We start from the raw sequence: 10,854 nt of genomic DNA, 5'->3' as shown, positions 1-10,854 counted from the left end.
GAGTTCACGATGGCAAGCTCTGAATGCTTTGAAACGACCTGGGGTTGCCGCTGTGATTGCCAATGGCTGCTAGCTATCCCATCAATATATTAAACAATCCATTGCAAGTTTTAAAGAAGCATGTCATTTATATTTCCGGTCAAGAGACGGTAAAAACGACTGGGTAAGTACCTGTCTATATTCAATATTTTGGGAGTAACCCGTCAATCCCTAAGAACTCCGTAGAGGGGAAGCCTACCATTACAACCATGTAAATCATATTGCAAAGACGAATTTGATAAATTGCACATGGAATTCTTTAGATACTCCTCCTTGGCACAAATCACTACACGTTTTCATCACTCGGTGGATCACCAAAGCTTACAACCACCACCTCAACCCAACTCCCCATCCATCTCTCACCAAACAGCATGCTCCCAACTACTTGCCTACTTGGATCAGATTAACCCAAAATATTGACTGCATCTTCTTGAGACATGAATTAAAGATTCTTGATCTCTTTTCGGCATACTCCTTGAGAAAAATACGGCATCAATCGAGTTGACTGGGTACGTCCGACAGCACGAGTCCACCACAGTCATGGCCCAGAATATTAGGGATGTCGTTAACGAACCAAGTTCCGATCCAAGGTAGTCGCATCTGAACATATAATTTGGGCTTTTTGGCTAATACTCTGCCAGCATGCTGACGTTGGGGACGTGCAAGTTTCTCATCGGTCCCAGCCGCGTAGAATACGTCGTCCACAGATCAGCGTTTACAGACTTGTCGCCCATGCTCGGCGCTATGATGAGCACCGCCGAGGCTACGGGAGCTTGCGTACTCGACGATGTAGAGGAATGTATATTCGCCAGTCTCTGCGAGTTTGCATACACGGGCGATTACTTCATGCCCAAGTATCAAGCGGACACAAGCCCAGAAGAGGAACACCACCCCAACCCGGCTCGAGATGGGCCGCAGACTCTGGAAATCCATGGCAAAGATGCCAAAAGTACCTGTTTCGAGGACCAGCGTATGTCCGCACACCGCTTTTGCGACTACAGTCCCACGGTGTGTCCCTTCTGCGGCTGTGAAAACTGCAAAGCTGACCACTGCCATAAGTATGTCGCCTTCGAACACGTTGTGTGCGATTATGTTGAAGACATGTGGGGATACTTGAAGGATAGCGAGATGGCGGCATTCTTTACTAGCGACCCTCTTATAAAGGAGAACGACGACACTGCTCAAGTCTTGTTGCACCACGCCAAGCTCCACGTTCTGGGCGATCGCTTCAAAGTCGATGCCTTGAGAGCCATCAGCATTAACAGGATTCATAAAATACTCACCAGGTTTCCGGTGGTCTAGCGACGGATTCCCGACCTCGTGCCTATGGTTCAGTTCGTATACTGTAACACGGCCGAAGGCCACATACTCAGATCTGTGGTCTCTCGCATGGTCGCCGTTTTCGCTGAACAGTTTGCCCTACACCCGAAGTTCAAAGCGCTTCTTGAAGAACAGTCTGGGTTTTCTTACGACGTCCTCCAGCGTACTGCGGGGAGTTCGAGAGTTGCGGAGGAATGGCTTATGAAGCATAAACGACCACCCCGATGATGCTTACCTACTACAGATGAGTCTTGCATTAGAGTCTGATGTATGAGAAGATCATGCGGAGTGGATTCTTGGAAGTCAAGATGTCAAAAGGACGGAAGAAATCGTTCGTCGAGTAGTTGGAGAAATGTAGCAAAACCAAGCAATGATAAGTAACACGTCCTTGCTGTCACTATGTACGCGGACTTATCAACCTAATGATACTTATACCTCTATCCCGATTGAAAGATCACGGCGTATCTTTGTCCAGGTCGATCCCCGTAGCTCCTCATGGATTCCACCGAGCACCGGATGGTTCCAAACCGAACAAATCCTGGTCACCGCTTCCGCATTCCTGATTATTACAGCAAACACCCACTTGCAATCATGTTTGATATCCTGCAAGCAGGTTTTATGCGCGGACGACGAGGGTTAGAGGGTGATATGTTAGGAATGTGTCGGGAAAACACGAATCATTCAGCCAACATGTGTCGACCAACAGCTGACTCTCAACCGGAGGCAATCCCTAGGTATATGATGCCACCGAGAACATGTCGGACAAGGAGTCGATCCAGCTGGAACAGAGCTATCAGGAAGTGCATGATGGGGGATATAGCGTAGCGTCACCGTTTGATTCAGCCCCGGGTCTACACACAATCATACAATCCATAAAGTTGTGCATACCTGAACTCGAAGAGGGCTTGCAGTCGTTCACCCGGGCCAGCGATGGGATCGCCTCTCCGGACCATACCAAGGTTTCGCCTGGTGAAGAAAACGATAACCCCGGGACACCCGGGCTGACCAGAGCAGAACCTCAACCCATAGAAAATGAGAACCTTTTGGACGACATTGGAACTGATCCGGGAACTCCGAGGCTATACGATGCTTCGGCGGCAGTGAGACACACCCATGAGAGCGGCGAGGGCCCATCGAGGCTCTCTAGATGCGCGACAAACGCCAGTCCTCCTCGGGCTGGTCCACCTTTCGAAACGCCGTGCGGGAAGAGAGTGCCGTCTGTCAGACTGAGAAAGGAGCATCAGAGGATGAAATACCGATTCTGATTAATATCCCAGGAGGAAGTGCTTATCATGAGCAGGTGGGCCAGGAGTTGGCATCTGTAGACTCAGCGAGAACCGAGCTTGGGCAAGAGGCGCATCAAACCTCAACCTCGCCAGCGCCTCCCCGGACGAGGTACAAGCAAGGCGAAAGATGCACCTGAAGGCTATGGATTGTATCGTGTGAATGTAGAGCATTTCTAAAGAGTGCGTCTCACATCCCCTACCCGGTGCCCGATGCCAGACGGTATAGTCGAGGCAGTTTGAGCATATAAGCCATTTGAGTTCAACTACACCCACAAAGAACACCACCACGACCCGAGCAAGCACCACTTTCCCCCCTTCTCAAGCGTTAAATATCGTAATGATACCTTATTCCATTGCCCGGACCGGTGTAGCCTAGCGGTTAGTATCATTATTCTATTATACTTAAAGGCAAGAGGGTTCAACTCCCTCTGCGGGCACTTTTTTTGTAGCTTTTCCCCAAGGGTCGTCCTTATAGACCACCACCACCACGGGCCAACAACCCCTTTTCTCTGGACTGGGTGACCTTTTATAATTCAAGCCCTATTAAATTTTATTTCACCTTCCTGCAATTTCGATAAACCTCAGTAGCTTCGCGTCCAGGCCCTGTTTAGATACTCAGTGTCCACCAGATGTGGGATGTTGCAATCCAGCCATGGCCGTCACGACATTACCCAGGACATCTTACAAGGCCAAATATGCTTGAGTGATTTGTGCTTCATGTGGTAATTGTAAAGTCATCAACACAGAAACGAATTGTATTTATTTTACAGCTAAAGCCAAGTCACTTGGCTGACTGACCAGACACTACACAGTCGGCCATACTCGTGAAGACGTATACGAGTGTTAAAGTGGTTAAAACCTATGCGCCGTAGAGATGCCCCGTCCGAACAGTGATTTCACGACCTTTGACGGAAATATGCCCCTTTACTCGACCCAGTCCTTTTGTACCCCGCCATCCTTCTCTGGTAATGTATTCCTCTGAGCTTCTAGCGTTCCTGGAATGTATTGTCGATGTCCCATTTGGATACCCACCCGGGTAGTTCAGCTGCCCAGATTATATAAGTTTCCGTATATCAACCCATATAGATGGGGTAGACTCCCATAAGCACTCTCAGTCGGCTTTCGACTTTGCCTGCTCGGCAAGTTGCGCCAAATGTAGCTCACATCGGCGCCCCCACATCCAAGCCCGGTCACTTGGTTTCAAGCGTACTATACACCACTGGGGTGGCTTCTGCTACATGGCGCTTGACGTATAGCTGAAGCTGAAGCCTCTAGCACGTCATCGCGGCCTATGTTGCTCCGGGTTTGGACGTTTGCCGAGGCCCTCGGTAACATCGGGTTAGGTGATGCTATGCCCGATCAACTCTGTGCAGAATTCGAAGAATTTGCAGGAGATTCGGTAGAGGACGTCGCCGGTGAGATGGGCACGGACGAAGGCCTGCTGCTCGGGTTGAGAGGGTGCCCTATCCCGAACGTCTCCTCGCCAATGAGCTCGCGGATCCGCTCAGAATCTGGTGTCCCGACAGCTTCTTCCCCGGAAGCGTCGGTATCTCCCGGGAAAGTCCATGTCGGCGACGGCCTTTCGGCCTTGATTTTGAACTGGCCATCGACGATCGTCGCTTCACGCCCCTGCCTGTCGCGGAATTTAAGATCCTTCGTCCTAGGGTCTCGGTGCTCGTCATACAGGTCGATTTCTGGCGGCGTCCAGTTGTCGTTGTTCAATAGAACTCTCGCGATGTCGAGCTTCTCAGCTAACCCCATGACCTTGTGTGGCACTCGGAGCAGATGGGACCACGACTCGCCAACGAAATCGCAAATCTCCTTGAGCTGTGGGTCCGCGATGCCTTGCATCCACCAGACGTTGGTGTTTAGCTTGGCAAAGCATAGATAATGGGCCAGAATGACGAGTACTCGCGGTCGATGTTCTTGGGCCAGTGGGATCAAGGGCCTCGGCATGAAAGTAAGGAATGTGATTACACGCAGATCAAGAACGGGGCCGAACCCATTCTCGAGCTCCATGTAGAGGGACCCAAGGTAGCGGAGGACTTCGTAGTATATCTGCTGGTGTTCGTAGTCATCGTCTCCTGGCTTGATGGAGCTCACCATGAAGAGAAGATTATTGGGGATATGCCTGAAACTCTTCTCGAGGTCCATCGGAGGCCGGTAGAAGAGTATCGCGAGGCCAGACTCTTCGATGGATTTCGGGCTGATGATCTCGACTATCAGTCCGATGCCGCGCCATAATTGCATCCAGTCCACAATGTAAAGGAACTTGGGGTTGGCCTCCCGAAACATTTGCGTGCTCAAGGCGCACATCATAAGAGAACTGGCCAACAGCGCAGGGAAGTCCTTGGGATTGGCGGCCTCTATCGCCGCGCGGTAACCCTCGAAAGCCCTCGCCCGGTACCCAACCGCCTTTGACGGATCGATCTCTTCCCCGAGCCCCTTGAGCTGCAACGCCGAGAGGCCCATCAGGCATTGCATAAGGAATGGAGATGCGAAGGCATGCTCGACGACCTTGACGCGCAAGCAATGATCCACGGCGGCGGAGCGGCCGCCCTCGGTAGCGAACGATGCGTATGTCTCTAACGTATAGAACCAGAGCATTTTCATATCGGTTTCGTCTGCCATGGCCTGCGGCCGGAACATCGGCTCCGACACGATGGTAGTGTTTGCTAGGTCCTTCCTGATGGTCGTGGCAGGTGAGGACCCCCGCGAAGACCTGGCCGAGGAGACTGTGCGTGCCCTACTCCGCGGCACTACTGCCGTGGAGGGCGGTGGGTTGCAGGTGGCAGGATAGACACACGTCTCCCGCCGCAAGGTGCAAGAGCGACATGAGGGCCTCGCTTCATCGCACTGGAGGTCTGGTGTAAGCTCCTTCCTCGCACTCGCAACCGGTGTCGACCTCGGATGGATGGGGGGTTTGCTAGAGGCTGGCTTACCTTTACTTTTCTTGTTTTACATTGCTTGCAGCCGGCGCGGGATTTCTTATGGGGCCGTTTAGGGTGATACGGGCGATCGAGGAGCGTGCCATTCCCGTCGGACGGGATCTCGGAGATGGCCCGCTCAGGACGATGATCGAGCGATAAGAGATCAACATCATCTGCAGGAATGGCCTCGAAATCTAAGCTAAAGTCCAGATCTAGATGCATATTGGCCGACATGCTGGCAATGGGACGCCGTTCCACAAAATCAAGGCGGTAATAATAAGAATAAGATGAGTCAGCGCAGGACTATAAGTGAATGTCCATAGCAACTCCGCATTCGCATCCGCTTAAGTTAAGAGGGAAGGGAATGAAGCCAAAAGACGATCGATCTCAGCTCGCGATCAGGGTCGGGTCGTTGGGAGCGGTCGGGTTCCCGGGATGGACTGGACTGGGACCCTGAAAGTCGCAAGCAGAGAGGCACATGAGGAGATGGAGGTGGTGGTGGCCGTGGAAATGAGGCGTAGATAAGGTAATAATAAGGTATTGCACAGCCCACAGCCCGCGCAGCCTTCGTAACGAACAGATGTAACAAAACATGCGATCCAGGGATCCAACGAGTCGGCGACGTCAGCACTTGGTTCTTTTGCAGGTCCTTCCAGTTGCCCGGGTCAGCCATTGGACGCTTGTCGCGGGCGTCGCAGGCAGGCTGTCTTGGCGAGTCTGACTGTCGCTGAAAGCACCGAAATAGACCCGCTTTAGTTATTTTGGGCTGCTTGGGGCAGCAAATGGTGCACTCTGGAGGGCGTCTGGAGGAGTTCAAGAAGTTGGCCGTGCGACGTGAGACGCTGTACCTTCCTAAGCTAGCCTGCTAAACTGACCCCAGCGGCTCGGCTAGGGGCCAGATTTTGGGGCTTCTGGGGCGCCATCAGTCAGCTCGGCTTAGAACATCCTAATCGAATATATTGTTGACTGGAAGGATGACAACCGTGTTGATCGTCAATCCATTGACACTCACTCCGGGCAACCTACATTACATAATATAGTCCCCGAGAAACGGTTGCTCACTGTATTCTGAGGTCTACTGCGGATGACTACAGCACACGTGTAGTAAGCAAGTGAGCCGAGGTGGACTTTACGTGTGTTCGTATTTTTGTTACAACCAGCGGCGACGGCCGATGTAAATAATAACCTCCGCCACATCTGCACACACACCCACACGCTCACGATGGGCTCTCTCTTCCAGCTCCCCGACGAGCTGCTCGCCACGCTCCTCTCGACCTACCCGTGCCGCGAGCCCCAGATCCGCACCCTCGCGACCCTCGTCTACCCGCTCGCCGCGCCCTGCCGCAACCTCATCATCCACGGCACCGAGGCGACCGGCAAGAGCGCCATCACCGCGTCGCTCCTGGCCGCGCTCGGCAGCGACGACGAGGTCGAGACCAACCTCGGCTACGCCATCGTCAAGTCGCCCGAGTGCGTCACCGCCCGCCACCTCTTCGAGCGCACCACCGCCGCCGTCGCCCACGCGCTACAATGGCCCAACCCGGCGGGGCGCTGCGAGACGCTGGCCGCGCTGACGGTCGAGCTGAGCAAGATGCTCAAGTATGTCGAGCGAGGCAAGGGTTGGCGGTTCGTGCTGGTCTTCGACGCCATTGACCGCCAGAAGGAGGCGCCGCCTACGCTGCTGCCGGCTTTGGCGCGTCTGTCTGAAATCGTACGTCTCCCAGAATGCCCGTCACTTTCCTCGTCTTCAAGCATTGCCCTAACCACCATACACTCGACTATAGATACCAAACCTAACCACAATCTTCATCCTCACCGCCCCCTTCCCAGCCCTGCTGCGGACGCCCTCGACCCCGAACCTCTACTTCCCGTCCTACACGAAAGCGCAGTACACGACGATCCTGTCGACGACCTCGACGCCCCCGTCTCTCCCCAACACCATCGACCAGGAGGCCCTCGATCTCTACGCCCGCTTCGTCGCCGCCGTCTACGACTCCCTCGCCAAGCCCGCCTCGCGGACCCTCCCGCGCCTCCAACAAGCCTGCCAAGCCCTCTGGCCGCGCTTCACCGCGCCCATCGCCGCCGGCACACACAAAGCCCGCGAATTCTCCAAGCTCCTGATCGCCGCGCGCGCCTACCTCCAAGACGAATCCATCCTCGCGCCCCCATCGTAACCGCCGCCACCGCCGCCGACCAACAACAACCACCACCACCTCTATCCAACGGCCTCCAGTCCCAACCCGGCAGCGCCGCCACCACGCCCACGAAACCCAAACCGTCCAAACCCTTGACCAAAACAACGACCGACCTCTCCAACCTCCTCCCCTCGACCGCCAAGCTCCTCCTGCTGGCCGCCTACCTCGCCTCCCACAACGCCCCCCGCCACGACCAGACCGTCTTCAGCACCTGGCACCACGGCCGCCGCCGCCGCCGCGGCGGCGTCACCTCGACTCTCAGCGGCGGTCGCCGGGGCCGCGGCCCAAGCACCGCAAGATCGCGCGCAAGCTGCTGGGCCCCGGCGTCTTCGTGCTCGAGCGCATGGTCGCCATCTACGCCGCCGTGCGGCGGGAGTGGATCGCGGACCACCAGAAGGGCAGCGAGGGGCTGGTTAATAAAAATAACAGCGTCGTCGATGGCGACGTGGGTATGGCGATCGCGACCTTGGCCAGTCTGCGGCTCCTGCTGCGTGTCGGCGGCGGCGGTGCCGCGGCGTCGGGGAGCGACATGATGGATCGGGGTGGCAGATGGAGGGTCGGTGTTGGTTGGGAGGTGATTAGGGGTGTAGGACGGAGCTTGGGCATCGAGGTGGAGGATTGGCTCGTGGAATAGATATGATAGTGGCTATAAGTCAGTCACTGTGTATGCTTGAGTATAATGAATAATAGCTGAGATCATTTCAATTTGATTCTGATCAGATACTTCTGTCGTACAAATCCAGCAATTTGCTTGCAAAAGGCTATCACCTTCCACCGTCCATCTCTCTCTTGCGCTAATGCTTCTCTGTTTTCATATATAATCTCTGCTACTCTATCCCATAGTCTTTCGTTTCTGCAAGCCATCCATTAAAATCTGTTGCACTACCCCCCATCCCATCTGGCACCTCTCACCAGTCTCGAACGAGTACCGTTTACATAGTAGACTCGAGAGCAAGGACCTAGTAAATTGTTAGTTACTGTGATCGGATAGAAGCCATGCATGTGCATATAAAAGGATGAAGGGAAACGTACAATAGCAGTCCGGGTGGGGATGTAGATATGCGTCCAGTTCTTGCGGCCATTCCACTCCATGGGCGTAGTGAAGAAGCGCGTAGACTCCTCAAGACGTCCATGTCCGCCGACCTCCTTGCGATCCGTGTTGAGCACGATACGGTAGGTGCCGGCGACGTCAACTCCGATGCGGTAGTCCGAGTAGCTGTTGGTGGGGTGGAAGTTGAAGATGAAGACGACGCCCGCGCGCTCGAAGACAATGACCTTGTCACTCTCGTTCTTGAGGCTGATGTAGGCCTGGGGCGCGTGCAGCCAGCCGTAGCGGTCCTCGGTCGTGTTCATCTGACGGTCGAACTCGTTGAGGTCTTTGTAGCGCAGAAGGTCGTCGTCCGTCAGGTTGAGCTGCCGGCGCGCGTACCAGAACGAGTTCTGGTTGCCCTCGCGTGGGAAGTCGAGCCATTCGGGGTGTCCGAACTCGTTGCCCTCGAAGTTGAGGTAGCCCTCGCCGCCCAGGCCGTGCGTTAACAGGCGGATCATCTTGTGTAGAGAGATTCCCCGGTCGATGACGGGCGTCAGGGGCGACAACTTTGACATGTTGGTGTACATTTCGGCATCGCACAGGTGGAACAAGATGGTCTTGTCGCCGACAAGAGCCTGGTCGTGGCTCTCGCAGTACGCAATGGTCTTTTCGGCATGGCGGCGGTTGGTGAGTGTCCAGCAGATATTGGACATATCCCACTGCTCGTCCTTCAACTCCTTCAGGATCTTGATCCACATATCGGGTACTGCCATGGCCAAACGGTAGTCGAAACCAACACCACCAAGGGAGAGGGGCAGGCATAATGCCGGCATGCCTGACACATCCTCAGCGACGGTGATACACTCTGGGTACAAAGTGTGAAGGAGTTCATTGGCAATCATGAGATATACCACAGCCTCCTCGTCAACTCCAGCACCGAAGTACTCATGATAACCGCCGGAAAAGCCGCTGGGATTTGTTAGCCTTTGCTGTGATGATCAGCCAAACAGTGGTGTCCACTTACGTTCCAATACCATGGTGGTTGTAGAGCATGCTGGTTACACCGTCGAAGCGGAATCCGTCAAACATGTACTCATCCATCCAGAATCTCAGGTTACTAAGCAGGAAGCGCAGAACCTCGTGACTGCCGTAGTTGAAGAGACGGCTGTCCCACAGTTCGTGTCTTCCCTTCGCTCCCTCGTGGAAGTACAAATGATCGGTGCCATCAAACTCGTTCAGGCCGTCTAATACGTTCTTGGAAGCGTGACTGTGAACAACATCCAGCAAGACGACAAGGCCCATGCCGTGGGCCGTGTCGATAAGCTCCTTCAGATCCTCAGGCGTACCATACCGACTGCTAGCGGCAAAGAAGTTGTTCACCTGGTAGCCGAAGCTGGCGTAGTAGGCGTGTTCCATGATGGCCATCAGCTGGATCACGTTGTATCCTAGGTTCTTTATCCGCGGCAACATGTTCTGCGTGAACTCCTTGAAACTTGTGACCTTCTGGTCGGGCGACGAGATTCCAACGTGAGCCTCGTATACTCGAGCACTGGCGGGCTTCTGCGGCCGTTGGTTTTTGAAGGTGTACCGCTCATTTGCCGGAGGGTTCCAGAAGCGCGCATCGTAGGCTGGCGATACAGACAAGTCTTGGGTGACATATTTTATCCAGGCCGGTAGCCGGTCGATTCGCTCGTTGGATTTGGAAGTCATCGAGATCTACAACGTATTGTGTCAGCTGCACGAAAGTGGGTATAGCATCAGTAGCAGCTGTCCGTACCTTGATTTTGGAGTTGTGCGGAATGGCAGGCTGTCCATTGACGGCCGGGAGCGTGATCTCCCAGACGCCAAAGTCATCCCTCTTCATGGGGTGGGAGCCTCTGTTCCAGTCATCTGCCAGGCATTAGTGACGATAATACTGCGTGTCTCGGGGGCTGAACGCACTGAAATCACCGATCAAGAAGGCATCAAGAGCACCCGGTGCCCATTCCCGGTAGAGAATGTTGTTGTCCTTGTCCACATTCAATCCGAACTTCTCTGTGCCCTAGACGCGATGA

The 10,854-nt window shown here is 54.3% G+C and overlaps 4 protein-coding genes across 4 annotated transcripts; 2 read left to right on the top strand and 2 right to left on the bottom strand.

Moving 5' to 3' along the window:
- Positions 1 to 681: 681 nt before the first annotated feature.
- PG997_001398 (uncharacterized protein) lies at positions 682 to 1,341 on the top strand (the record flags this gene model as incomplete). Its single annotated transcript, XM_066805713.1, has 1 exon — positions 682 to 1,341. The coding sequence occupies one exon, from the start codon at positions 682 to 684 to the stop codon at positions 1,339 to 1,341; it is 660 nt and encodes a 219-aa protein (XP_066675486.1).
- Positions 1,342 to 4,004: 2,663 nt separating this feature from the next.
- On the bottom strand, positions 4,005 to 5,809 carry PG997_001397 (sterol uptake control protein 2; the record flags this gene model as incomplete). Its single annotated transcript, XM_066805712.1, has 2 exons — positions 4,005 to 5,501; positions 5,588 to 5,809. The coding sequence occupies 2 exons, from the start codon at positions 5,807 to 5,809 to the stop codon at positions 4,005 to 4,007; spliced, it is 1,719 nt and encodes a 572-aa protein (XP_066675485.1).
- A 988-nt stretch (positions 5,810 to 6,797) lies between these two features.
- On the top strand, positions 6,798 to 8,404 carry PG997_001396 (uncharacterized protein; the record flags this gene model as incomplete). Its single annotated transcript, XM_066805711.1, is given in 4 exon segments — positions 6,798 to 7,286; positions 7,360 to 7,745; positions 7,823 to 8,015; positions 8,033 to 8,404. The coding sequence occupies 4 exon segments, from the start codon at positions 6,798 to 6,800 to the stop codon at positions 8,402 to 8,404; spliced, it is 1,440 nt and encodes a 479-aa protein (XP_066675484.1).
- A 298-nt stretch (positions 8,405 to 8,702) lies between these two features.
- On the bottom strand, positions 8,703 to 10,664 carry PG997_001395 (1-4-alpha-glucan-branching enzyme; the record flags this gene model as incomplete). Its single annotated transcript, XM_066805710.1, has 4 exons — positions 8,703 to 8,729; positions 8,803 to 9,769; positions 9,825 to 10,516; positions 10,578 to 10,664. 4 exons carry the CDS (start codon positions 10,662 to 10,664, stop codon positions 8,703 to 8,705), a joined length of 1,773 nt encoding a protein of 590 aa, XP_066675483.1.
- Between the last annotated feature and the right edge of the window lie 190 nt (positions 10,665 to 10,854).

This window comes from Apiospora hydei (genome assembly GCF_038363865.1).
Source record: "Apiospora hydei strain CBS 114990 chromosome Unknown utg000002l_segment0_segment0, whole genome shotgun sequence".
Taxonomy (NCBI): domain Eukaryota; kingdom Fungi; phylum Ascomycota; class Sordariomycetes; order Amphisphaeriales; family Apiosporaceae; genus Apiospora; species Apiospora hydei.
This window is presented reverse-complemented; position numbering and strand designations above follow the sequence as displayed.